Here is a 26,033-nt window from a genome sequence, read left to right as displayed (position 1 = left end):
CATTGTGAATATTTCATATCTTGAAATTTCAAATATGCAGCTACTTTTGTGAATCAAATATATACTTCCATTCATATATTTGATTCTTGTGCAAATGATGATGATTAAATCTATATTTATCTAAAAATAATATTTAATGAGTTGTCACTCTAAGATATCCAATAGGTAATATAAGAAATAATCCAATTTTATTATTCAATATATCATTTTTATGAAAAATTTGGAAATTATTTTGAAAATGAGTTAATAACTTGTCTAGAAAACTTTGAGAATTAGATGATTTTTTTTAAAAATATAATATGGTGATTAGTTCTTTTTCTTTTTTAGAAATGTTTTGCAAAACTGTACCGTGTTCTCTGCTTCAAAGATGCTTGCAAGAAGTGCATTTGATGCACATGAAACGTCTTTTTAAAGGTAATCCAAGTACTTGTATAGCATCACTTGAAAGCTGTGAGAAACTACCTGAAATGGCTGGTGTTCCTCCTAGAAAGCAAATCATTCTTAAAAAAGTTGAATGCTTGCATAGTGGAAGGAAAAAAATTAAAATTTATCCTCCACCATCTCTCATGAGCTCACAATCCGTGGTGTTACCTGTAAGTAAGTGCATATGTACAGTGATTTGAGATTGTGTAATATTTTTTCTTTTATTGTTTTACTAAATATCTTTTTAATAATAAGCTTTATCTTCTATCCTAGATAGCTCATTAATGTATAATATATCTCCACTGTTTTTCAGTATTTTGAAGGCTCAAAAGATATTGAAGAAATGTTATGGAAGTGTATGCACTACTTGGAAATTTGTTCCAAGATAACAATGTATTGTTAATTAACAATGTGACAATTTATCTAAAATGAAAGCAATTTAAAGTGGCATACTTCTCATTTGGCATACACAAACAAATGTTGCATTAAAATAATAAATATCTTATATTAAATGAAAGTTTCAATAAATTTTTTTGCCTGATTTAAATGCAATATCTAAATGGTGTGATTTGATATTTTTCAATGAGTTTTAATAGAAGCCAATTTTTGTTAACTACATTATTTATGTGACTATAATTAGAAAAAGTGTAATTTTTTTTAGGCAATAGAAATTTATTTTCATCATTTTTATTATGAAGACGTTTTTATTTCTGATATCCTCAAAAGCAAGTTAAATCATCCTATAGTTTATTTAACTAGTTTTCAGAAAAATCTTTATTCTGCTTTTAATTGATTAAACATTTTATAGAATTGTTATTGAATAATTATTTAAAAGAACAAACAATTTTAATTTTTGACCTAATTTTTCTCATTTTGTAGTTACAAATTTAATGCAAAAACTTGTTTTTGATTTAAAATTTCTCTATGGTTATCTGCTTTAACATTTCTGTCTAATAAGTTAAGTTGACAAATGTGGTTGATTTGTTTTTATTTATTGTATATTAGTTCTTCTTTGGTACTAATATTAGCTTGATTATATGATGTAATTTGTTAAAGAAAAATTATCTTTTTTCCCCCTTTTATTTCTGTAATATTTTTTTTTTCTAATAAATTTAGAGCATAGAATGTAGATCTGAAATTTATCAAACTGAATTTCATCCTTATGGGGAATTAATGACATTTCTAGATTTTGCTATTTGTATTTCAAATTATTTGTTTATAATTTAAATTGGAAAAATTATAGTTTCAGCCATATCATATTGATTTTATACTTAGTTTTATCATCCTTACTGTAACATGAATTTGTAGTCTATAGCAACTTATATTAAAAATCTACATTTATTTATCACTTCAAGTTTATTTGAAACTTCAATCCCTATTACATAAATTGCAAAATCCTTGGTAATAAATGTAATCAATTTATAATTTGGGTTGTAAAAAAATATATGCTATTATCATTAGGAAATATGAGATCAAATAATGTAATTAAAATGTTGACTAGGAAGAATCTAATCTTAGTAAAGTGAAAATATTTGTTTCAGATTATCAAGGGCAAAATGCTTTCCTTTGCTCCAATCTTATGTCATGTAGCTGATGCATTCAGTTTTTACACATTTCTTGAGTTTTGTATTCAACTAAAAAGTTATTTAAAAAAGTTGTTATCCCATGCTTTTAGGGTCCTGAAAGAATTAGAGCTTCTGGTGTTACAGACAATCCTGAGAAATTTCTAGAATTTCCAGATGAGAAGACACGAACTATTTGTGATACAGTTGTAACAGGATTACCAAAATCTTGTAAGTGATATTGTAAGTATATGAATTATAATATAAAGTGTGGAATTCTGATAAGATGTATGAAATTTGTTTTTTAAATTATAAAATTCTTTATATTTCATAAACAATTAAAATATTAGATTTGTTTTGATATCAATGCTACTTCATAATTGTGTGTTGATCATTTATTAAGTGATGCTGAAATGAATTTCTCTCATTTATTAAATCTACTTAAAAAAAGAAAGAAAACTTTTGAAAAAATTAATGTTTGAAACTTTAGAGTAGCTCATGCTTAAAGGTCATTTACAGCACTATGTAGATTATTGTATCCAAATTGTATGTAGAATATTGTATCCAATGTTGTCTTTTTCTTTTTTATAGTTAAAAAAAGTGCATATCACGGCTATATTTAAGTAATCTGTTGTATACTATATAAAATATAGTTTAAAAAAAATTATTGCAAATTCATGGGCATGGTTATCAAACTTTTATTTGCATTTTATAGAAAATGCTTTTTTTGTGATGTCAAATTGATAATTTATAGAAATAATGGTATACTTTTTTTGATAAGAAAAAAAAAAAAACTTATGGATTTCCAGTTTCTTAAATGAAGTATGAATGTTAAATTTTTAATAAATATTAATCTTAAAATGTTAATGTACTTTAAATATAAACCTATTTTATTTTACATATTACAATAAAACTAAAATATTGAAGTTTATTTTTATTCAAATGCATCCATACATTTTAGTTTCTGGTGAGTGCTTAGGCATAAGATCACCTCTTCAAACTGGGGAATACAAATGGACTTCATATTCAGAGTTAAGTATTAAAATAAACTTTAAGGTATTTTTATTATGAAATTGCCTACAGTTATATTTAACTTTCTTTTCCCCTTTAATATTTGGTGTTTCTTTCATAAAATATTAATTTTTTTTGTCATGAAATGAAGATTCATTGAAAAAAGTGAAGAAAATATGTTTGAATGTGCTTTCTGCCGTAAACTGATTAGCTTCACAATAATAACTAATTTTTTAGTCTGGTCTATTTACATCTTAAAAGATGAGAGAATAGCATTTTATCCTTCCTCCACAAGTATTTTTTTTATTCCCCCCCCCCCAAGTATTAATGAGGGATTTTTGCTGGTTATAGTTCATTTTACTGTTGCATTTGTCTTATAAGTTATTTTATGATATTAGCAGAATGAAAATTAAATTGCATTTTTTAAGTTCATGCTCATTAATCACTTTCCATAATGTATAGGCATAGTAGGTTTCTGTATGGTTAAAATTCTTTCTCTTCTTTTGAGTTACAGGTTCAAAAACTTTAAAAATACTGTGGCTACTGTTTCCATATAATTTGACATTTTATATGATTTATTGCATAATAAAATATAAGAACAAAGGTAATGATTATATTCCTATTAGTAGGGCATTTGAATGCATTTTATGACTATCAAGACAGTAATTAATGATCAAGATTCTAACTTTATTAAATTTATAAAATAATTTTAGTATCATTATGTATAAATCTGTGGCATTTTTTTAAAGTATAAATATAAAAAATTTATGCATTATAAAAATTATTTTTTAATCAATAACAGAATATATATATTTTTTTATATATATTTTGCTCTAATTATGTTTAATATTATATGCTTTATGTAAGAAAATCTCCATACAACATCATTTCCTATAACACACAATCTGTTCTGTCTACACAATCTTATTAATATTCTGAACAGAGGAAGGGGAAAAAAATCTGTTGTATAAAAAACATTATTGGGAAATTGTACTAATAAAATTTGTCATAAAATCTAAAGATGATTAATTTAACTTCATAAAAGATACACAGCTAATTGAATAAATGATGTATTTGTTTCATGACCAATAGACACAGATTTTATTAAGAACATAAAATTGTGAGAAATAAATAAGCTTAGTATACTTTTAACATTTTGTTAAAACAGGTTTATTTTTTATAGTTATTGGTTGAATTTCTACTAAACAATAATTTGATTTATTATGAATAGTATACAGATGTAACATGATTTACATAAACGTTTTGAGCTTTGTGTATAAATTAGATGAATTATTATTCTACTGGTTGCAAAACTTTTAGGATTTGTTAAAAGTCACTCATTCAATTTCTTTAGTTATCTGGGACTTTGATAACTTTCAATATTAAAACTCGATTAAGAATATCAAAATGATTTGCTGTCAAAACTGCTGAATCAGACAGAAGAAAGATTACAATATTAAAAAGATTGAAACAAAGGTTAAAATATTTGTATTTTTCTTTCCTTATATCAAAGATAATCAATATATAAAAACATGGGTGCTTTTTTTCCCAGTCCAATGAGTCCATAAAAAAAAGACAATATGTATTTATTACTAAGAGTTCCATACAAACATGGTTACATTTTGATCTAATCATTGTGAAGACTTGGGTATTTGTCATATTAGTGGACCAAGTTTTTGGCTCCACCAACTTCTTTGAAAAATGCTACCACAAATGATGCGAGATGACCTTTAATAGTGCTTTGAAGTTTCTTTTTAGTCTGAAAGCATTGGCCTCCTAGCCATTTCTTTAATTTGGAGAAGTTAATTTTCTTTAATTGAGCTCTAAGCAATCTCTTCAATAAACAGGGACAAAGATGCAAGTCTTCCACAACAGAAGATCTTGTTTGGTGAATTGATCACATGGTTTGCTGGAAACCCTAGAAAGAAGCTAGCTGACAACAAAATTGCAACTGGAAAATGAAGTCTTATTCCATATTTTTTTCTTAAATAAAAAATAAAACTTTCAGATTAATTCTGAGCATTATGTCCCATTTCATATTTTGGGTGATAACATTCTTTGTAGAGGGTGTCAGAAACCTAAGAAGTATCTTATGTGACAAATGCTTGAATCTTCACAGTGATTGTATGTATGTATATATATATATATATATATATATATATATATATATATATATATTATAATATTGTTTGTGCATAACCTTTGGTAATAAATTCATTTTGTTCTTGATTCTTATCATTTTTTTTTATGACTGAACTTGAAAAAAAAATGGTATTTGTATATTTTTGTTTATCATTTGGGGCTTTCATATATTGATTTCATTTAATATATTTTAGGTTGCTGAAAGGAAAGATTATATTGGATCTGGTTTACTTGATTTAGGTGTTCCTCATTCCCATGAAGCCATGATAGGAATATGTACAAAAACTAGACCAGAAGTAAGATGTAGCAAGAAATTTGTTTTATTTATATATATTTGCTAAATATTTGATTTTACATTACTGATTTGTATTAGCACATTTCAAAAATTCTTAAATAAAGCTGTGTCACAATTTAATGATACTTGGAATGAAACATTTGAATCTCTTTCCCCCTTGTTATTATTAAATTTTTAATTTCATTAAAAAAACAACATATAATATTTTTTTTTAAATATTTATAACTGAAACCATCTAATGTAAATTTTTCTTTTTCAGTTTGTTTTGGTGATGTTAGCTTGTTCAAGATATTCATTCATTTTGGTACCTTTATATCACTGCTTTGGCACTGAAAATATGGCTTATATTGCTGATCAAGGTATTCGTTAACTCTTCTTCTTCTTCTTCTTTTTTTTTTTTTAAAGATAAATATTTGAAAAATGTGGCCTTGAGTTAAAGAATAAGAAATGATAATGATCATAAAGTAATTAGAAAAAATGGAAGACATTTACAAGTGAAAAGAATGTCGAAAGATATTTAAAATCTTGTTATTAATAGATCAATTATTCTGAATACATACTAAATTTATTCGTCCATTATTTGAATATTTTGAACCAAAATTTAATATTAAAACAATTAATTAATAATGAATTCATTTATAATTTTATATAACTGGAGGATTTTTTTTCTCCTACATACAAAAATTTTTCTTCAGTTTTATTGACTTCCTTCAGTTTTTTCTGGGAATCGATTTAAAACAGATATCCCCTTAACAAATAGATACTAAGTCTATTAAAATACTAGCATATTTTATATAAATTCATTATTAATAAATTTCAAAAAGCCATTTTAAACAAAAAATTAAATTGTATTTAGCTCTTAAGTATATTATAATTTAACAATATCTGGTTACTAAAAAAATTTATATAGTTCATTGCTTTAATATTGAAACTTTGTTTTACTTTTCCTTTTATCAAACTTCAATGAAAGTCAAACATATTAAATAAGTATTCTCAAGAGGGGGAATAATCATTTTCTATTATTTGGTTCACTGTTAATAAAAGTGCTGTACTCATTTCCTTTAAAGTGAATGTGGCAGTTTCTATATCCTGTTAAGGTGTATATTTACTTCCTGCAGTGAAAATGGAAGTGATGTTTTGTGAAACTCCAGAATTTGCTGCAAGTATTTTAAAAAACAAAGAACTTTATCCTCATCTTAAGCAACTAATCTTGTTTGATGGCAGTGAAGATGAAATTGCTGCACTTAATTCTTCCGATCTTAAGGTCATGTCTTTGAAAGATCTTGAGGTAATAGCATTCCTTATGTTTTCAAGTTATAATTAGTGTTATACATTCATCCAAAGTAAATGAAGTGCTGCTTTATTCAGTAATTTTTCTTATATACAGTCTTAATTGTGTGTTCACTCACAAAAATTTTTAGAAGATGCACAATTTTTATAACCCTCCTATTAGTTCTACTTAATTTATGTTCATAAAATATTATTCTGCTCTCTTGCATCAATTATGTGACTTTTCAGAGCTGGTACATAGCATGCATATTTTTACAGAAAATGGAGAAAATTTTAGAAATGAAATTTTTTACATTGGATTGCATGTTTACATTAAATTCCTTCTACAATCATCAACAACAACAACAAAAAAAGAACATCTCTGCAACTTTATTTATTATCATATAGAGTTATAGAGTTTAGAAAATTGATGCTTTTAATGTTACATGAGTCTTATGAACTTTCAGCTATATCTCAGAAACTATTAAAAAATTTTTTGACTCATCTAAAGAAAATTACAGTATTTCATAAAATCTTGAAATAAAGGCTTCTTGAATATTCTTCTATCTTGAATATTATATTTTATGAAATTTTAAACACAGATGTGAGGAAAAGGTGAATTGTGGTAGTGTAAAAAAAATTTGCATGGGAGCAAAGCTGAAATGCTAAAATGCTGTAATAAAATATATATATATATATATATATATATATATATATATATATATATATATATATATGCATGTCTCAGATAGTTTTCAAACTATTCAAAATAATTGTAAAATTCCCACAATCGATTTGCAACACCCACTTCTTGAGTTACTGTATATTAAATTTATTTATATTTTTAGATCTACTCTTCATAAAACATGAACTTCAATGGCCATTATACTATCACACTTATTTAAATAATAAATTATTTTCAGATCAGATGATTTTAATTTAACATGAATTTAGCTTTCTTTCAAAAAATGAATCCTTTTTCTCAAAGACAATATAAAATTTAATTGCAGCTTGACTGTAGAAATGTTTAATTTGTGTGCTTTATCAGCATCATTTGCAAGTAAATTAAATAGAAATGTAAGGAAATTAATTAGTACTTATTGTTTAGATATTCAATGGTTTAATGTTGAATACACTTTCTGAAACTTCTTTAATTTGGTGGAGAATATTATCCGTAAAATGATTCCCTCAGAAGAGTAATGAACTATTCTCCTCTTCTCAAATACATTTATGGTGTGTGTACTTTCAAACCTCTAGCTCTAAAAATTGTAGCATGATAATGTGCCTGGTTCAATTCATTTGTATTTGTCTTGGCTGCATCAGCCATATGCTTAACAGAAAGAATATCGATCACTCTCTTTCTACAGTTGATTTTTATAGTATTAACTTTTTTCCTCTTGCATTTCAATTAGTGGTTTTTGCAATTCTCACCATGCAGTTCACAGACTACATGTCAATCTATAAATATTAACATGTCAACAAAGACTTAAAAGTATCAAATAGTCCATTAAGAATTTTCAACAATGCAATATTAATTTCCACAATTTTTCCACAAACTACAAAATATGCTTCTGTTAAGCTTCATCATTTATTGTATTCAAGTCAGCTTACCATTTAAGTCTCATCTCTTTGATTGATTGAATTGAAAAGAGCAGTTTAAGTATCATAACTAACTTAAGTATCATATCATAACAGAATTGAATTTTAAAATTTGACACAGATATTCAAGTTTGGTGATTAAGCCTATACAAAATTTCATCTATCTATTCTTTTTTTTTATTTATTATGCTCACACAGTTTTAAGTTGTAAAATACAATTCTTTTAAATGATTTAATTTAAAACTTTATTCAGATTAATTATTTCGATATAAAAAAAACATATAACAAATTTTGTTCTTCTCGCACATTCCATTTTTGAATTAGTTATAGTACAAACGGATGCAATTCAAATATGCTTTTTTGCTCAGAGAGGCCTGAAATGTGAAGATTCACTTCAATTTATTTGAAGCCTGCAGTTCTTTGCCTCATATATTTCATATAGGGACAAGTAAAAAAAATGTTTATATCAAATATAGTTCCATTATCATAAATATTAACCTTATGATATTCTTTAACCAGACAAGCTGAATTTCATCTTTCTAATTAACTTTTAGTTATGCAATATTTTCGTATTTTCAAATGTTATTATTTTAGTATTAGCAGATAAATCTTTAGATATTAAACATTTGCTTAGAGTATTGAAATAATTAAAATATTATTAACCTGTATGCAAAAATTTTTATTGTAATAAAATAACCCTATGTAACTTAATAAATCTCCTGTACAATTAATAATAGTTGAACCTGAAAATAGAATTCTCCCCTTTTAATAAACACCAATAATTTCATTGATTTAAAATATCTTTGTGATATTTGCATCTCAACAGTTCGCAATTTTTTAAAAAATGGGTTAAACAACCTATTTTATTCGCCATAAAAATTGAAATGTCTGTTAATTTTCTAGGGCAGAATCATTTAAAAAAATCTGCATGGACATGTTATAATATTTAAATGAAATATTTATAATTTGTAAAATTATACTTGTTTTTTTATCGTGCTATTTATTTTTTCGAAATTCCTGCAAATAAAATTGCAAAAAAAAAAAAGTCATTTTTTTGCTGTTAACAAGCTGAGATTTACTTAATATGTGGTCCCTTTAGGGTTGGCTCTTCTTGGATGGAGTTTTCAGTGCACAAAATTAAGTATAACCCAAGAACTATGGCAGATTTTGAAACAAAATTTGATGCACTTACATAAAAAGGCCTGCTGAATTAAATTATTTAAAATCTTGATTTCCACCATGAAAAAATTTTGAGACAATAATTAACTACTATCTTGACCATGTTAATTAAATCAATTAACCACTCTGTTTATTTCAATGTTTGCCCTTTTGAGCCATTTCCATCAACAGCAGTTTTGTAAAAATGTGATTATTACAAAAATGATGTAAAGTTTCAAAAGTGTTCTTTTTGTTGTTGTTGGTTTTTTTGGTAATTAACAACTGTACAATTGATTACATATTATGCAATTTCCAATGCATAGTTTTATTATATATTTGAAAATTTGTATGGATGATAATTTTATTTTGACTAAGTTTGACACTGCTTCAGTAATTTTAGATCTTCTGTACACCACTAGTTAAAATATAATGTAAGCATTCTTCTACATTTTTGAAAAAATTATTTTTATTTTTTTATTTTCCAGATACGAGGGAAATTAAATCTTCAGAAACCAAAAGTGAGTGATATGGGAAATTAACAGCATTTTCCATTATTATAAAAATATTTATCAAAGTGTATTTCAATATTTAAATATTCCTCTTCTGTGCCAAATAATAATTATTTTTCTTTCTCACTCAAATGGCTTTTTTTATATATTTTTTAGAATTATAAAAGAAGCACTATTTTTGATTAATTGTTACCTATAGCTTACCTATATAAATTTTTCTGTTCATATTTATTTTTCTGTATTGTTTTCTGAGTTAACCAATTCTTTTTTACAAACTGACTTACAAAGATTTGCATATAATTATTAAAAATGGTTTTATTATAATTCTAATTTTTAAATTATATATATATATATATAATATATTATCTTATCCAGATATGATAAATTTCCATTTTGAAACCTAATTGAGCATTTATCGCATTACTCTTTCCTTTCTCTATAGAAACCAGATCCTGATGATCTATTTTGTATATGTTACACCAGTGGGACAACAGGTAAGCCATTATAGGTTTGTATTTATATTTTATGATAAAGAAACCTATCCTCGAAATAAATTAAATAATTAAGCAAATATTTTCTATTTAATAGGCTTCATATTTTATCAGTCATATGAGAGGTTCATTAATATACTATTCTTGTTTCAAACTAAATGAATTAAAACAATTGATTTGAAAATAAATTTACATCTGATATGCCATTGTGTATCGGATGTATATTTAAAGAATTTTTATTGCATAAAATTTCTTAACAATCATTTGTTTCCTTTTAATGTTTTTTTTTCCAATAATAATTGACTTGTTTTTTGCCAAAATTTTGAAAAAGTTTTTATAGTTAGGTATTAATCAAGTCTTATGTCATGGAACTCACCATTGCATCTATATTTTTGTATGCATATTTAGTTCAGTATCCAAGAAACTCTCACATATTCTGAGTGTGTCCACTGAAACTCTGACCTATTCTACAGAGTTAGTTCAGGGGGAATCCGTCTGTGTAGGGAGAAAAAAAAAAAAGATAAATGAAAAAGAACTTTTTTCCAAAGACACTCTTCTAAAAATTTTCCATATGAATATGTGCAAAAAACTTACAACTATTAATTACCTTTGAATTTTTTTACTGACTTGCATTTAATTTTATGTTTATAATAATCAAATGAACTATAATATTTAACCAGGTAGCGATATGGCAGCCCCCAGCAAAAACATTAAATCTTGTTAGCAAAACTTTCAAACTACTGGTAATTATTTAGAGATATATTTGCATTTAAAGTAATATTAAGGGAAATTTTACTGAAGTATAATTTTATTTTTCCTACCACAAAAGAAATTTTTCCTCAAAACATATAAAATTTTTTAATTAACTTCATGTATTAAGTATCAAAGAGATATTATTATAAGTTTTCATATTACCTTTTAAAAATGTTTGTTAAAACTATAATTAGACCTTCATGATGTGCAATTGATCAGGAGGAAAAAGTAATGATTTATTTAAATATAAAATTGAATTATTTAAATATAAATTATTTAATTATAAATTATTTAAATAACAAACTGAATGTTAAAAATGTTTTGTTGATGGATATTCAAATAGGGGTTTCATACATACTTTTCTTTCACTTAGAGTTTTTTTTTGTTTGTTTTTTAGCATTATACATTTTGTAGTTGAATTTTTCTAAAGAATATTCTTAATTAAGGAATTTTTCAGAACTGGAAATAGTTGAAACATTACTGAAATTTAACCTGGAAATTGAATTAATAAGTGCTCCTCTAACTAATTACAAAAATTTTGAGATTGGAAAGCTGACAGATTGCTTTTTATTGGTTGATTTCATTGTGTAGTTTAATATTTTGACAGAGAATAATAATTATTTATATAGAAAGTTCTACAGAACAATTCAAAATGTAATTATTTCAAAAAACCTGCTAACTTTATAAATTCGTTTGGTTAAAAAGTTACAAAAAGAGGTTTTGGAAAAAAGGAATTTAATTGTAATAAATATAACAGTAATCCTGCTGAAAAGAATTTTCCTCAATAAGTAGTTACAAATCACTGTAACTATTACTATTTTCATTTAAAGTATTTTTTTTAGTTTTATGTTATGCAGTGATTTTGAAATAATCCAGTTATTGATTATAAGCATATTTTAAAAATAAGTCTAATCCCTAGTAGTTTTTTAAGACTATGATATCCAGGTGTTATTTTGATATTGCCCCCTTATTATTAAGTTTTAAATTATTTTGATGTCTTGTATTTTTTCAGACTGTAAATAAATTAATGGAAACACAAATTACTAAAACACTCTTAATGTAAGCAAACTTGTTCTCTATCACAACTCTTTCTAATTTTGTTAAGAAATAAAATTATATATAGTATCTGTTTTGAATACTCCTTCCTTCTTAGGTACCCCAAAAGGTGTTATGGTTACTCATCGCAATCTTCTTTCATGCATTGCAAGTCTGGATGCCGTATTGGGGGTAATTATTATAAGTGTTTTATTAATTTAATTTTAATAAATATAAAGACTGAACATTTCACATAAATGATCTAAACAAAATTTAAAATAGCAGTATATTTATAATAAAAGAAGTATTTAAAATATTCTTTATGTCCAAATTTATTTAATATGAAACATTTTTATGTTTTATGTTTTTTTAATATAAGGCAAATAAGCTCATAAATAAAGTAATCAAAGCCATTTTCATTTCTAATTACTATTGCTTTAATAAGTTAAAAAAGAAAGTCTATCATATTTTGAACTAAACATTCTTTTTCTTTGTTTTTATTTGTAGGAATCTGTTCCCAAAAACGAATCCTTGATGTGTTATCTTCCATGTGCTCACATTTATGAAATTATAAATGAGGTAACTTTAATTTACCAATAACTGTCTCAGTCATTATTAGTGCTTGTTTTATGATATAGAATGATAGCTTTCTTTGTAGGTTTTTTGCCTTTTTCATGGTTGCCGGCTTGGATTCTTCAGTGGAAGCACAGATACCTTACTTAGTGATATTGCAGAATTAAAACCAGCTGTGTTGCCTTTAGTGCCAAAACTAATGAATCTCATTTATGCTAGAGTATGTATATAGAGATATCATTATTTTTCATGTTTCTCTTTTTCATTTTATGCAATATATTTCTGAGAGAGAATTTGAAGTATATTTGGTTTTTCAGCCTTAAAAGGATTTTAAATGGCACGCCTGTATAATTTATGTTAAGTGATAATATTTCTTATTGTCATATGCCTTTTTTTTTTTTCCTTCTGACGGCAGGTTTTTTTAACAGTTAGTTTTATATTCTATTGTAAAATAAAGTGAATATAATTTTTTCTTAAAATATATCTTACTGACTTTCAAACTTGCTCAATTACTCAGTCTGAATAACTTTATAAGATCTGAATGTTATTTAATATTTTTTTTTCTTTTTCTTTCTTATAAATGATTCAAATCTCTGTACTCGGGTACTTAATTAAACCGTATCTAGCAACTTATTTTATTTTTTGTTCTTATTAAATACTTCTTTTTTAATAGATTATTTATGAATTGGGGTATACTTTTTTTTTCCTTCTGAAATGGAACACATGTTGAAATTTTATAAATGAAATATTCCCTTAAATGTGCTTAATTGAATGACCTAAAATTTTTTTTTTAGTTAAAATCTCTTTAAAAATTAAAGAATCTTTTAAAGAAATATGTTTAATAAAAGAATCTTTTTATATTATTTAATCATATTAAATTGTTTAGTTTCCAATCTGAAGCTGTAATTGGAATACCATAACCATTTAATTAAATGGGTATTTAATCTATTAAAGGAGCAGTATCATTCATCAAATAATGTTCTGTCATTATCTTATGAATTCATTTATTTAGGTACTGAAAAAACGAATGTTGATAAGAAATATTAAATGCTTCTTTTTGAAAGTTTCTTTGTCTTGTAAATTTGTTGGAATTTATAACTTTATTTTAAAAATTTATCATTTTTCGATAATATTATAGAATTGATTTAGAATATTTAACAAAGTTATTCAAAATTTTTTATACAATAATAATACAGGTAAAGAAGAGAATTGGACTAAATAGTTTTAGAAGATATCTGCTGCATTTATCTCTTCAACAGAAAGAAAAAAGCTTACAAAAGTAATCACTTTATCCTTTATTAAGGAATTCTTTTTATTCATTAAAGTGTGTGAATCTATGAAGTTACTATATATTTATTTTGTAAGTTAGATATAATAAACAAAATTTATTAAATTCATTTCCAATATCATTTATTTTATCAACAGTCTTATATGTCAGACATTCTTAGTTTATTAAAATGTTTGCATCGGCAAACATTTTAATAAACTGCACTTTTGTAAGAAATTTTATCAGTTTTATTTTTATAAATTTTCTAGATTCTTTTCAAAGTAACTTATTATTTAATTGTTCCTGTTTTCTTTCTTTTTCTTTACATCTTTGTGTGATGTTTTCTGAATCTCTAAAACAAGTGACAGTGGATGTGATTTTTTCAGTTGCATCCTCTTTGTACATTTAATTGGCCAAATTGTATAGTAAACAATGTCTGATACATTCCATTTCCCTTTTAAATTGTTTGCATTTTTTTAATGACTTGCTTTTATTCGTATGTTTCTTATATATTTTATCAACTTATATGTAATATTAATTGAGCATTTTAATCATCACAGTATCAAGATGAGATTAATCCTATACATAATTTGCATTTCAAAAACAAATAGAACTTCAACACTCATCAAATAGCATTGAGTTAACATTCTTCTTAAACCCATTTTAGTCTCTAAACTAAAGTTTTTGTTAAAAGCAAAACAACCCTGTTGAATGTAATATCAACATTCTATGATGAATATTATTTCTTTTTTTAAGAATCATATGAGGTTTTATAATTTTAATTTTTAATGCAATTTTAAACAGAGTTATAACAAATAAAGAATTTTACTTGACATACTGATTTAAAATGTTTATCAAATTATTAAACAGCTCTTTCAAATGTAATTAAATTGTACAATATTTTACTTGAAAACTTTACTAACTAATAATTTTTTTTAATCCAGGGGTATTGTTTCCAAGACGGCAATTTGGGATAAATTGTTATTTTCAAAAATTCAAAAGCTGTTAGGAGGATCTATTCAAATGATTTTCACTGCTTCAGCTCCTGTATCGAAAGAAGTCATGCAGTTTTTCCGTTGCTCAATGGGATGTTTGGTAGGTTATTACAAAATGATTTTACGTCACAAGAAAATTTCTTTTTTATAGTTTTAAATGCTGTGAGAGGGAACATCAGACTTAAAATATAAATTATTCACTCGTTTGCTTATACACAGGCACTGTTTCTTATAAAGTTTATGTATATTGTAAATTATGCATCTCGTTAATTGAATAGTCATAGACTTAAAAGTCTTAAGTGTATAGGTATAACAATAAATTAGTTTGTGGACTAAACTGAAAGCCATTATTGTGTCATCTATTCTTATTTCTTATGATTTAAATTTATGATGAATGAAGGTAAAGTTTAAAGATTATGGCCTAAAAACTAAACATTACTTAACATTGGGAAATAATTATTATATTTATCAATTTTCAAAGAATTATACTGAGGGAAACTTGATCTATTAATAAGATACTTTTATATGAATTTTAATTGCATGAAAATATTATAAGTTTAACTTATTTAAAATTTTAATTCATTGTTATAATATATCAACTACATTCTTTGTAGTCTATAAATTGTCTTTTTAAAAGTCATTTGTAATCTTGCTTTTTCCTATCTTTATACTCAAAATCTTTGTCTACAAGGTGAAAATATGACTTTGGCTGGCCTATTTATATTAATTATTTTAAAAAAATTCAGTTTTTATGTATCTGATATCTTTTTACAGTTTTGTCTTTATTTAAAATGTTTTTTTAATAATATTTTAAAGTTTCCCTTTTCTTGAAGAGAAAAAGATAATCAAAAAATTTTACATTAATATATTTATTTATTTTTATCTATTATTAACTATTTTGCAATTTGAGTAAACTTTTTAATTTGATTGGTTTTTGCTGGAGGATTTTAATTTTAATTCATATGATAGTTTTTTATTTTTTAAATAGGTTTTTGAAGTATATGGTTTGTCTGAACTCGGTGCTGCAGCCATGACTCTGTTATCAGAACATGACAGTGGTAAGTATTTTTAGTTCAAATACTAAAATGAAAAAAAAAAAAAAAAAAAAAAAAAAATGAATGCACATTTTAAAAAACTTACTCTACCAAACTTTCTGATAAAAACAAATATCAATTTATGGGATTATCTCTTTCCTATAATATCTATATCTCTTATATATTATAGGAAAAATATTCTGAAATGCAACTACCAATGTGACAGCCTAGATGTAAAGATCTAGACCACATGCATTTAAACTTATTTCCTTGTGAATCCAACTTCTTCTATATCATCTTATTCTATAAAAGATTGAAATAAATATTTTCTTTTATTGAATAATCTATTACTTAAAGCTTGAATTTTTTCTTTCTGTGCTTAGAAAGTTAATACAATAGCTTTTGGATTTTTTTAAGGATTTGTTGGCCCTCCACTTCCTTGCAATCATATTAAACTTGTCAGCACTCCAGAAATGTCATATTTTGCTGAGAATGATGAAGGAGAGGTATGGTATTTCTAATTGCTTAACATATATTTACCTTAAATCTTCCATGAATATGTTTTAATTATAGCAACTTTCTTCAACTTAATTTTTTGTATTGACAATAAATTGTTAGAGTCAATTTAAAAATTATTAAAAACTAATTTATAATGAGAAAGACGTCTAAAAGCAAATTTTATATCTATGTATATTTCAATTTTACCCTTTTAATCTTAAAATTCCTGTTGCTTCATAGTTAAAAGCCTTAATTATATTTTGACTTTTAATATATTCGAAATCATAATAAAATCAGTGAGAAATTTTAAGCTGGATTAAAAATCATTAATTTTTTAAGTTCAAAATTAAAATAAATCAGTATTGTAATTTTTAGGATTGTGTGCTGACTCTTGAATTAAAAATGTTTCTGTGACAACAATCCAATTCTCTCGGATTTTGGAACACACCATTAGAAAAATGAAGTTTATCGAAACTTTTTCAAAAATAAAGTTAAAATTAAAAACTAATGTTAAAATTACATTAAAGATGTTTTATCAACTGCATTATTGCTGTTTTTACTGCTGATTGTAACAAGATCATTCAATTCTTCATTCATTATTTCTCGATTAATTCTTTGATTTCTTCCATATATGAAAATCTTTCATTATCGATAATTTTTATACAATTTTATGATTTCTTTGACTTTATTTTTTGTATGACAATATGACCAATTGCCATGGTGGATGAATTTATGATGATAATAAATGAATGATAAATGAAATGGGAACAATTAAGATAATGCATACGTATAAAATCAAATTTGCAATTGTATCAAAATTATCTGTAATATTTTATTTTCAAGAAATATATTAAATTATTGGTTGTCATAACGAATGATACTCAGTTATTATGCATCAAAACAACTTTTTTATAATAAATAATGCCTTAAGTCACATATAAATTGGTTTTATTATTGATTTTTAAATAATATATGCACTGTTATGTTGCATTTTATTGTGCACTAATATCTCCAATGTTACTAACAATTTCATTTAAAAAATAATTGAGCGATGCAATACTTATCTTAATTATTCATTTAGATATGTGTAAAAGGAGCAAATGTATTTTCTGGTTACTTTAAAAATCCTGAAGCAACAGCTGAAGCACTTGATGCAGATGGTTGGTTCCATACAGGTGATATTGGGAAATGGTTACCTGTGAGTATTTTCATCAAAATTCTCTTGCTTTTATTTTTTTTCTTTATTTATAATGCCATGTATTGCATTAATAATGTAAGTCTTGATGTAAGCAACAATTTATTTACACAATCAAAATATAGATTAAATTTTAAGTTGATGGTGAATGATCTCATTCATAATAGCTCAGTTTCTGGTAATCTATATGCCTTTCTCATTCCAATAAAGTAAGTCAGTATAGAATAAAAAATTTAAAACCATAATGTGTAAATTGTAAAGCCAGGCATTGTTGAGTTATTGAGGCAGGTTCCACTAATATTGCGTGTGGTTTTCTGTCTGAGGTAGCTGTATGTCATTATACCGTATAGTAGAATATTAGATTTAAATCTTTCAATAAATACTGATACCTGTTTTCCATTAACTTAGAGATTGTACACTTTTTCTTTCCTTTCTAAGATTAGGCAAGATCTTTGAAGAAGTGCATCAAGTTTCTACAAAGAAAAGCATGCATTGATTTTAGCAACTCTGTATAAAACCCCTAATTTGAAGATATAGGATATTTTCTAGATAAAAAAATTTGCATGTTGAGATCTACCCAGGTTATCAATTGTGTGCTTGGACATTAATAAATCAAGCCTTTTTTAAAAAACAATTTATTTACTGTTAAAAAAAGATGACATTTTAAATCAACAACAAATTGTTTTATTCAAATGAATTTCTAAATCATAACAGTTGAGTTGTTTATTTGTTGCAAGAGATTTATTAAAATGGAGATTTGATTTATCAGTATAAAAGACTTAGCATTTTCAATATTCGATGAATAAGAAACAATATTAATTATTTTTATACCAGATCTTTGATATAATACTGTGTTTAAGATATAAGAGTATCACATGATACTTATTCTATATGCATTATATAATGCAGATTATAGCTGTAGTGTATTTATTCAGTAATTATGCTTGAAAAATTCATTATTTTAGTACTTTTATTTCTTTTATTACAAATAAGCAAACTGTAGCTTCTTGTAATGAAAATAATCACTAAACACCTTTTTTCTTCACATTGCATGTTTTCAAAGTGAATCCTTGTCATTCCATACTGTTCATGGAACATACAATAAAAGCATCAAATGTACAAACCTTTTTGTTTTACTTCAATAATTTAATATGATTTTGAATATTAAAATCATGAATTAAAAATTGTTTCAAATATATGAGTCTAAAACAGTATGACTATTCTTCCACTGATTTGGGAAGTAATTTCGTTTTGTTTTTATTATATTATCATTGCACTTGTGTGAATTACGTTTAAAAATCAAATATTCTTTCAAAGAGATAGCTAATTTCTAGAACTCTTTTTTTGAAACATTTTCTGTAATTTTTCACCATATCTGAATTAACTGAAAAGCACATGTGAAGAATAATTTGATGATAAACTTTATGGATTATTTAGCTTCCCCTTCCCCCTTAAGAGATTAGTTTTAAAAGCGCATGTATGAAAAATCTATCTTCTACTATTGTTTTTCTCATTTCCTACATTTAATATTCCTAATTTATGTTTTTAATTTTAGAATGGTACCTTAAAAATAACAGACAGGAAAAAACATATTTTCAAATTGGCTCAGGTAAGAATTTTATGAGATATTTCAAAAGTAAATTTCTTTGAAAATAGTTGTCATTACAAAATACATAAATGTGGAATTGCAATGGTATTGTACAACAGGAAAAAAAAAATCTGTATGGGAAATATTGGATCATTGGAAAACATTTTTGTATAAATGTTTTAGAACCAAATTATTACATGAATTAAAAATTACAATGAATGAAGTTAATTTTGGAAGTTTAGTGAGGATAGCACTTGCATTGCCTTGTAACCTTTAAAGTGCTTAATATGGTCCTAAAGTGCTCACAGTTTCAGCAATAAATTGCTGAATAAATGTCATGTGATGTTTTTTATTTATATTAAGTTTATTTATATTATATAATATTTTTTTTATTTTATTTATTTATATTATATATTTTAAATGGAATTTTTTGTGTATCTAACATCTTTTAACATTAATATTAAATTATTTATTATAAAAATGTACCTTTTTAGGGTGAATATATTGTCCCTGATGTCACAGAAAGTGCTTACATGGAAAGTCATATTGTGTCACAAGTTTATATTGATGGAAATTCAGATCAGGTTTATAATTTGTCATGTTACATAATTACAGAAATTTGTATTTTATATAAAAAAATTAGTATGGCAAATTGTGTAGCATTTTATGTTTGCATTTATATGGAATCTATATTGAAAGAACAATTTCTCCATAATATTATCCGTGAAAATATTTAAAATTTCAATGTAATATTTATCTATTTTTTATAGTCTTAAGTTATATGTTCATAGTAATGAAATGTAAATGTAATGAAGAAAGTTAGTTTGTCAATAAGATGTGATAAATTAGTGTATATTCTTTGAGAAAGACTGCTAGATTTCGATTTATGACTAAGAATATAGTTATTACTTGCCACTGCAAATTTTATTGAAATTTCAGTCTTGTCCTTCAAGTAAGCAGGTTCTGGCTTATACATTATATCTGTCCATAATACCAACTTGAAATATCATTTGACCTGTTGCAAAGTTGACTTAGACTTATACAAATGTCATATAATGAAATAAAAACTTATTGTATTTCTTTATTTATTACATAGTATAAATTGAATTAGTAAGGCTTTAAGAAAGGCATGACAGTGATTAAAAAAATGAAATTATTTTTTTTATTAAAGGTAACATTCCTATCAAACTAATAATCATTGATAAGTCAAATACAAAACATAATTGCTTCTTAAACTTTTAAAATATGGTTTAGTATGTGAATGGCAAGATTATAAGGACAAATTTCAGGAAATCGCAAAAATTTTCAGCAGCAGCATAACTTTTGAAAGCTTACTTCCATCTCTGTAAAGGAGAAGATGCTGTACTTTGGACAATAGCTTCCTCTCTTCAGAAACTTTAGAATGCAGTGAACGTGTTTTGTTACTGTACATACAAAGCAATAAAAATACTTTTCTCGCGTTCTTCTCTTTATAAACAGATACTTGCATGCTGTTTTTTTTTGTTGTTTTTCCTTTGAATGTTGAAATTTCGTAAAAGAATTGCATTAGATTGTTGATGAATTTAAATACTATGTGTAAAATTAAATTATTGTATTTAAATATTGAAAACAAAAAAATGATTGTTGCATAAGCCTATACATGTGTACACCTGTATATAATGGATATGCTATTGAAAAATTTAGATATTACAAAATGAATAATCCATGAGATTTTTTAAATTTACTTGTAGGAATTTATTGTTGGAGTTGTTGTGCCCGAAAAGCAAGTTTTTCTAAATTGGGCAAAAAGCAAAGGGTTTCAAGGTGACTTTGAAACTTTATGTCAAAATAAGGTAAATAAAACAATATTTTTCATATTTTTGTGCTTTTTTTTCGTCAAGCAGGTATTTGATAAAATTTAAAAAAAATAATAAATATTCCAGTTTCTTTCATATTTAATTTTTTTCAAGTTTTCAGATTGTAATTTTTAATTCTAAACACATTTATTAATATTATTACAGGAGAAAATCTAATACCTAATTTAAACCTTTTGTAAATAAAATTATCATGTATATTTGTCAAAACTATTTTGAATCATTGTTAATTTAATTTTGAACAATATTTCAGTTAATTAATGTAGTTGGTTTCTTAATTCATTATTTTTTCCTTCCATGGAAATGTTTATTTAAATTACAACTTTTATTTGCTTGATCATATGTTGACTAATCTCTCAATGGCTCTAGCTATTGGAGATTTAAGCATTGATGGTCCTGATGGCTGAATCAAAATAGTGATTTTTATCATATCTTATTTATTATGAATAATCGTTTTTACTCTAGGAAGTAAAATCAGCAGTTTTAGATCATTTATGGACAACTGGAAAGAAGAGAAATTTAAGTTCTTTGCAGCAGGTATTATTTTGTTGATAGCTAATTCATGAAAATTTTGTTAAAGATATGATATCTACATTATAGCTTCAGATTATATTCTCCGCTTTATTAAATGCTGCTTTTTTTCTTCCTATTTTATTTGATTATCTATTCAGTTCAAATCACATAAGACGCAGTGAGAAATTGAATTAGCTCATATTTATCATTGACTTCTAAGAATTTTAATTATAAAATTTCTCTCAAATCTCAATTGTAAAGGGTATTTTTTAGGCATTACATGAAACATTATTCCAAATAAAAACAAATAATTAATATTTTTTCAGTTTTGCATTAAAACCCATGCTTTTGTTTTTTCAATTAGTTATTTAAACTAGGTAAGCAGAGTAAAATCATTATTTATTTCAATGTTTCATTTTAATGCTTATATGTATTATTTCTTAATGGTTGTTAAAAAGAATTATTAAAATCTGATAGTATAGAAATATGGACTAGTAAATAGTTGAAGATTAAAAAATATAGTTTATTATTTTTTTTCTAACTTATGCTGTTAAATTTATTAATAAGCTTTACTTCATTTATAATGTAAATTAGTATATTTAGAAGATATTTGAAGAATATGGCTTATTATTATACCTGTAATTTCTCCAGATTTTGGTTAGGAAACTGAATAGTAACAAGTTCGATTGAAAAAAATACCGAAATTGAAATGCGAATGGTTTTCGATTCGTTGTGTGTACAGGGCTACTCTATTCTACTTATTTAAAAAAACTTGAATCTCTTTACAGTATTGGAGATGCTTGGTTGGAATATCATTTTAGTATTATTTTTTTTAACACAGTCTGGATTTTCAAAGATCATATGTAATAGCTGTTGTATGAATTTAAAATTAAAATTAAAAAATGCAATCGCTAAATGAATCACCTTTTTCATACATGCATGCCTGCATGAAAATCGGATTTTCTTCCTCAACTCTTTAAGGACTGTGAAAGCTCAGAATATAAAACTTTTAAATCATGATAATTCTGATAGAATTTTGATTGGCTGTATTGTCTGCATTCCATCATAACTCTAATCATATATTTCAAAGATAAGCTTAAATGTTTATATATACACACAAAATCAATATACAATCAGAAAAAAAATATACAACAAAAATAAAAATAAGCAAATTAAGGGTTGAAAGTAAACAGAATAAATAAAAAAAGTGCTTACACTTCTATGCGAAAACTTTTGTTCTAAATATTTATTCCCTTTCAAATATGCTAATGACCTTATTATTTTCCACTTAAAAGATTTTAATTCTGTTAGCAAATTTACCCAGATTACTCAAGAGCTTACAATATTTTGGACTTAATTATTGAGGAACAAAACAATTAAAAAAACTATATTTAACAAAACTAATTCAAATTGAACATTTATAGATATATTTTTTGGAATTGTAATATGTCCTTCAAAATTTACTGAAAGTCTATTATCAACCAATACAAAAGAATTAATAAAATATGTAACAAAACAAACCTATCCAAAAAGCAAATCATGCACTTAGTAAATAACTGTTAACAATATTCCCGGCTCTGCATGTGAACCTGTAATTAATGACTGTATGAAAAAGGTTGTATATGAAAGCAATGTTGTCACAAATGTAAATTTCAGAAAAAATCACCAAGCCAACAAGGTTTTTTATGGACCGAGAACTGCATCTCTTAGTTTGATTTTAAGGGTCCGAAAACTTTTTTTTTTCCGGGTTTATTTCAGTAATCTTTCATTTAAGTTTCTTTCTTTGTATACTGTTTCAAATCACACCTTTTTTACTTCAAGTATAATATTCGTCTTAATTTCTGAGGTTAATCGTGCATTCCCCACATAATCTTACTCGTATATTTTCAAATGTTTAACCACCCTACCCCTGGCAGTACTCATGACTGTACAAAGTCTTATACATTGTAAACATTCTGCCTACCCTCCCTTTCTTTCACACGTAATGTAAAGTGATAGGTTCTTTGTATTGTTTTTTATCTTCTTCTGATATATTATATACACTCTGAATTTCTTCCATTCTCTGTAATTTCTTCATATTTTATTTCTATTCATTCTTTAATTTCAATTTAATTGAAATTGGTTTATACACTCTTCTATCAATGTCTTTAAATGGTATCTCGATTTTGTATATCATTCGACTCTCATCCACATTGGTCTGTTCTGGTTTTCGGGGTGAAGACAGTATCTATTTATTCAATGTTATTCTTAAGAGGAGCGGAAGCAGATTAGAAGGAGAAAAAAAAAGTTTGAACTAGAATTTTTTGTTTGCTTTTTATTGCAAGAAGATCGGAAATTAAGAGGGGGGGGAGAGTTATCTTACTTCATATTATATTTTCACAATATAATATGTTATAGCTTCATAATATAATGAAAACAACCATATAAGCAATCCTTTTCTCCTATAAGGGAATAAAATTTTAAGAAAATTAGAATTTTGTGACAAGAACATGTAAAAATTTCCTTTATATAAGATGTTGCATTTTTCAGTTATAGTGTTTGCAAACCAATGAATAAGCAGATTGACAGACAACTGACTTTTTCATGGATTTGGCTCAAAATATAATGCAATTATAATGATAAAGCCAAAAATATAATGCAGATTAACAATTATAATGATAAAACCAAAAACCAAATTTAATCTTTCTAGCTCTTTTAGTTAATCATGCCAACATGTAAACAGACATATAGGTTTCTTATAAATGAAATTCGATATCTGCAATTCTAATGCTATGGTGACAATTCTAATTTCATTTGTTGGGTTTGAGTTATCATAGTAGACCGACTGAATTCCAAAAACATAAATATTTTATTGTCTGGCAGAGGAAAGATCTAAAATGTGGGGATTCGTGGATAGGTAAAATTTATTGAGGATAGCAATAATCATTTTTCTTTCGTTTATTTTATATGGTAAAAGGGTTTTTTAAAAAAATAAGTAGATCCTGAAATTCTGTAACACTTTCTGAAAATGTGTTCAGGGCATTTGCCCTGCTTTATCCACTAGAAAGTTTAGTTTAGTTAATACCACTAAACTAAGCAGAAAATCAATTACACTATGATGAAGGGCCTAGTTAAAATCAGTTGAAACCCTATCCTGTTTCCACTTTATTATTCGATGTTTGAAAAGAAAAAAAAAATATTTCTTTGCTGTTTACATTGATTTTATTCCTTGATGAGCAGTTAATATATTTACTGCCTTATTTTGTTTTTGTTTCCCTCTTTATTATGATTTACATACACATCGAATTACAGAATTTTAGAAGTAAGCCAATCGGATTACAGAATGCGATTTTAAGTAGTGCCTAGATATCGTCTGCCAGTTACCATTTGTAACAAGTTTTAAATCTAATCTAACGGTTCTTTCTGTCCTTTTGCCAAGTTAGTGATATAAGATATGGCAAAGCTTATTTTTATTTTTGGAAACCTCTTTTATATTCGTTTTAATTTTCTCCGAAAATAAATTTATATGCAATTTTCCAAAACAAACAAATTTTAATTTTTCATAACGTATTATCATTTTCCACACAAGATAATTTTTCTCTTTGTATAAAAAATATTTTTTTCCGTCAACTAACAAGTAGGAAATTGTAGAAGTGTTTTGTATGTTTCTGATCTTTTTATTCTTCATTTAAGAATTCAGTGAAATCATAAATTTCGGTAAATTTTAAGCCATTAAATAACAAATAATTCCATATACACTAACGGTGATGAAGGTGAAAGTGATTTGAATACGAAATTTTACAAACTTCTTTTGGTCGCTTTTTAATCGCTTTTCTTCGTCTTTTTCCGTAATCTGTCATTTCAAAATATTGTAAATATTTTTCAGATTGGAAATGTATTTTTAAGTGCAGAAGCTTTCAGTCAAGAAAATGGCTTATTGACGCCCACTCTAAAATTGAAACGAAGCAGCGCACGAAAGAAATATGAACAGATCTTTCTGACACTGTATGAAGAAGGAAACCTGCGTCCATCTAAATGATTCTGAATGTCTTTTTACCTTTTTTATAATGTTTATAAAATTTATACTACAATTATTCATAGAAATTGTTTAATTAAATGTGATGTTTTCTTTTTCTGTTTTTATACATGTTTATATCTCAATAAATCAAATTTTGTTTGAGAAAGTATAGTGATTTTGTTATTCGGTAAATAAATTTAAAGTTTTCAGGCGCAGATTATATAAGAATCTAGAGTAATATTATCGTTACGAATTTGTAATATTGTTGCTCTA

General features: G+C 25.3%; 1 protein-coding gene across 5 annotated transcripts in view; it reads left to right on the top strand.

Annotated features, from left to right (window-relative positions):
- Positions 1-25,906, top strand: part of LOC129971584 (long-chain-fatty-acid--CoA ligase 1-like) — a 48,540-nt gene extending 22,634 nt beyond the window's left edge. The window contains exons 2-22 of one of the 5 annotated variants that reach the window (XM_056085497.1): positions 328-593; positions 2,099-2,216; positions 2,947-3,017; positions 5,333-5,434; positions 5,693-5,792; positions 6,552-6,721; positions 9,945-9,977; positions 10,411-10,462; positions 12,366-12,439; positions 12,755-12,826; positions 12,906-13,040; positions 14,017-14,099; positions 15,032-15,182; positions 16,071-16,140; positions 16,534-16,622; positions 17,696-17,812; positions 19,365-19,418; positions 19,892-19,981; positions 21,128-21,229; positions 21,716-21,787; positions 25,629-25,906. In XM_056085497.1, the coding sequence (XP_055941472.1) occupies positions 330-593; positions 2,099-2,216; positions 2,947-3,017; positions 5,333-5,434; positions 5,693-5,792; positions 6,552-6,721; positions 9,945-9,977; positions 10,411-10,462; positions 12,366-12,439; positions 12,755-12,826; positions 12,906-13,040; positions 14,017-14,099; positions 15,032-15,182; positions 16,071-16,140; positions 16,534-16,622; positions 17,696-17,812; positions 19,365-19,418; positions 19,892-19,981; positions 21,128-21,229; positions 21,716-21,787; positions 25,629-25,781 (2,172 nt within the window). In that variant the 5' untranslated portion in view covers positions 328-329 and the 3' untranslated portion in view covers positions 25,782-25,906. Of the gene's footprint in view, positions 1-327; positions 598-2,098; positions 2,229-2,946; positions 3,018-3,368; positions 3,601-5,332; positions 5,435-5,692; positions 5,793-6,551; positions 6,722-9,944; positions 9,978-10,410; positions 10,463-12,365; positions 12,440-12,754; positions 12,827-12,905; positions 13,041-14,016; positions 14,100-15,031; positions 15,183-16,070; positions 16,141-16,533; positions 16,623-17,695; positions 17,813-19,364; positions 19,419-19,891; positions 19,982-21,127; positions 21,230-21,715; positions 21,788-25,628 lie in introns of those variants that run through there. The other 4 variants (XM_056085488.1, XM_056085506.1, XM_056085515.1 and 1 more) reach the window with 4 other exon arrangements.
- Positions 25,907-26,033: the final 127 nt, after the last annotated feature.

Source organism: Argiope bruennichi, chromosome 1, assembly GCF_947563725.1.
Source record: "Argiope bruennichi chromosome 1, qqArgBrue1.1, whole genome shotgun sequence".
NCBI classification, from domain to species: Eukaryota; Metazoa; Arthropoda; class Arachnida; order Araneae; family Araneidae; genus Argiope; species Argiope bruennichi.
Note: the sequence above shows the minus strand (reverse complement) of the source record. Positions and strands in the feature narration are given on the sequence as shown.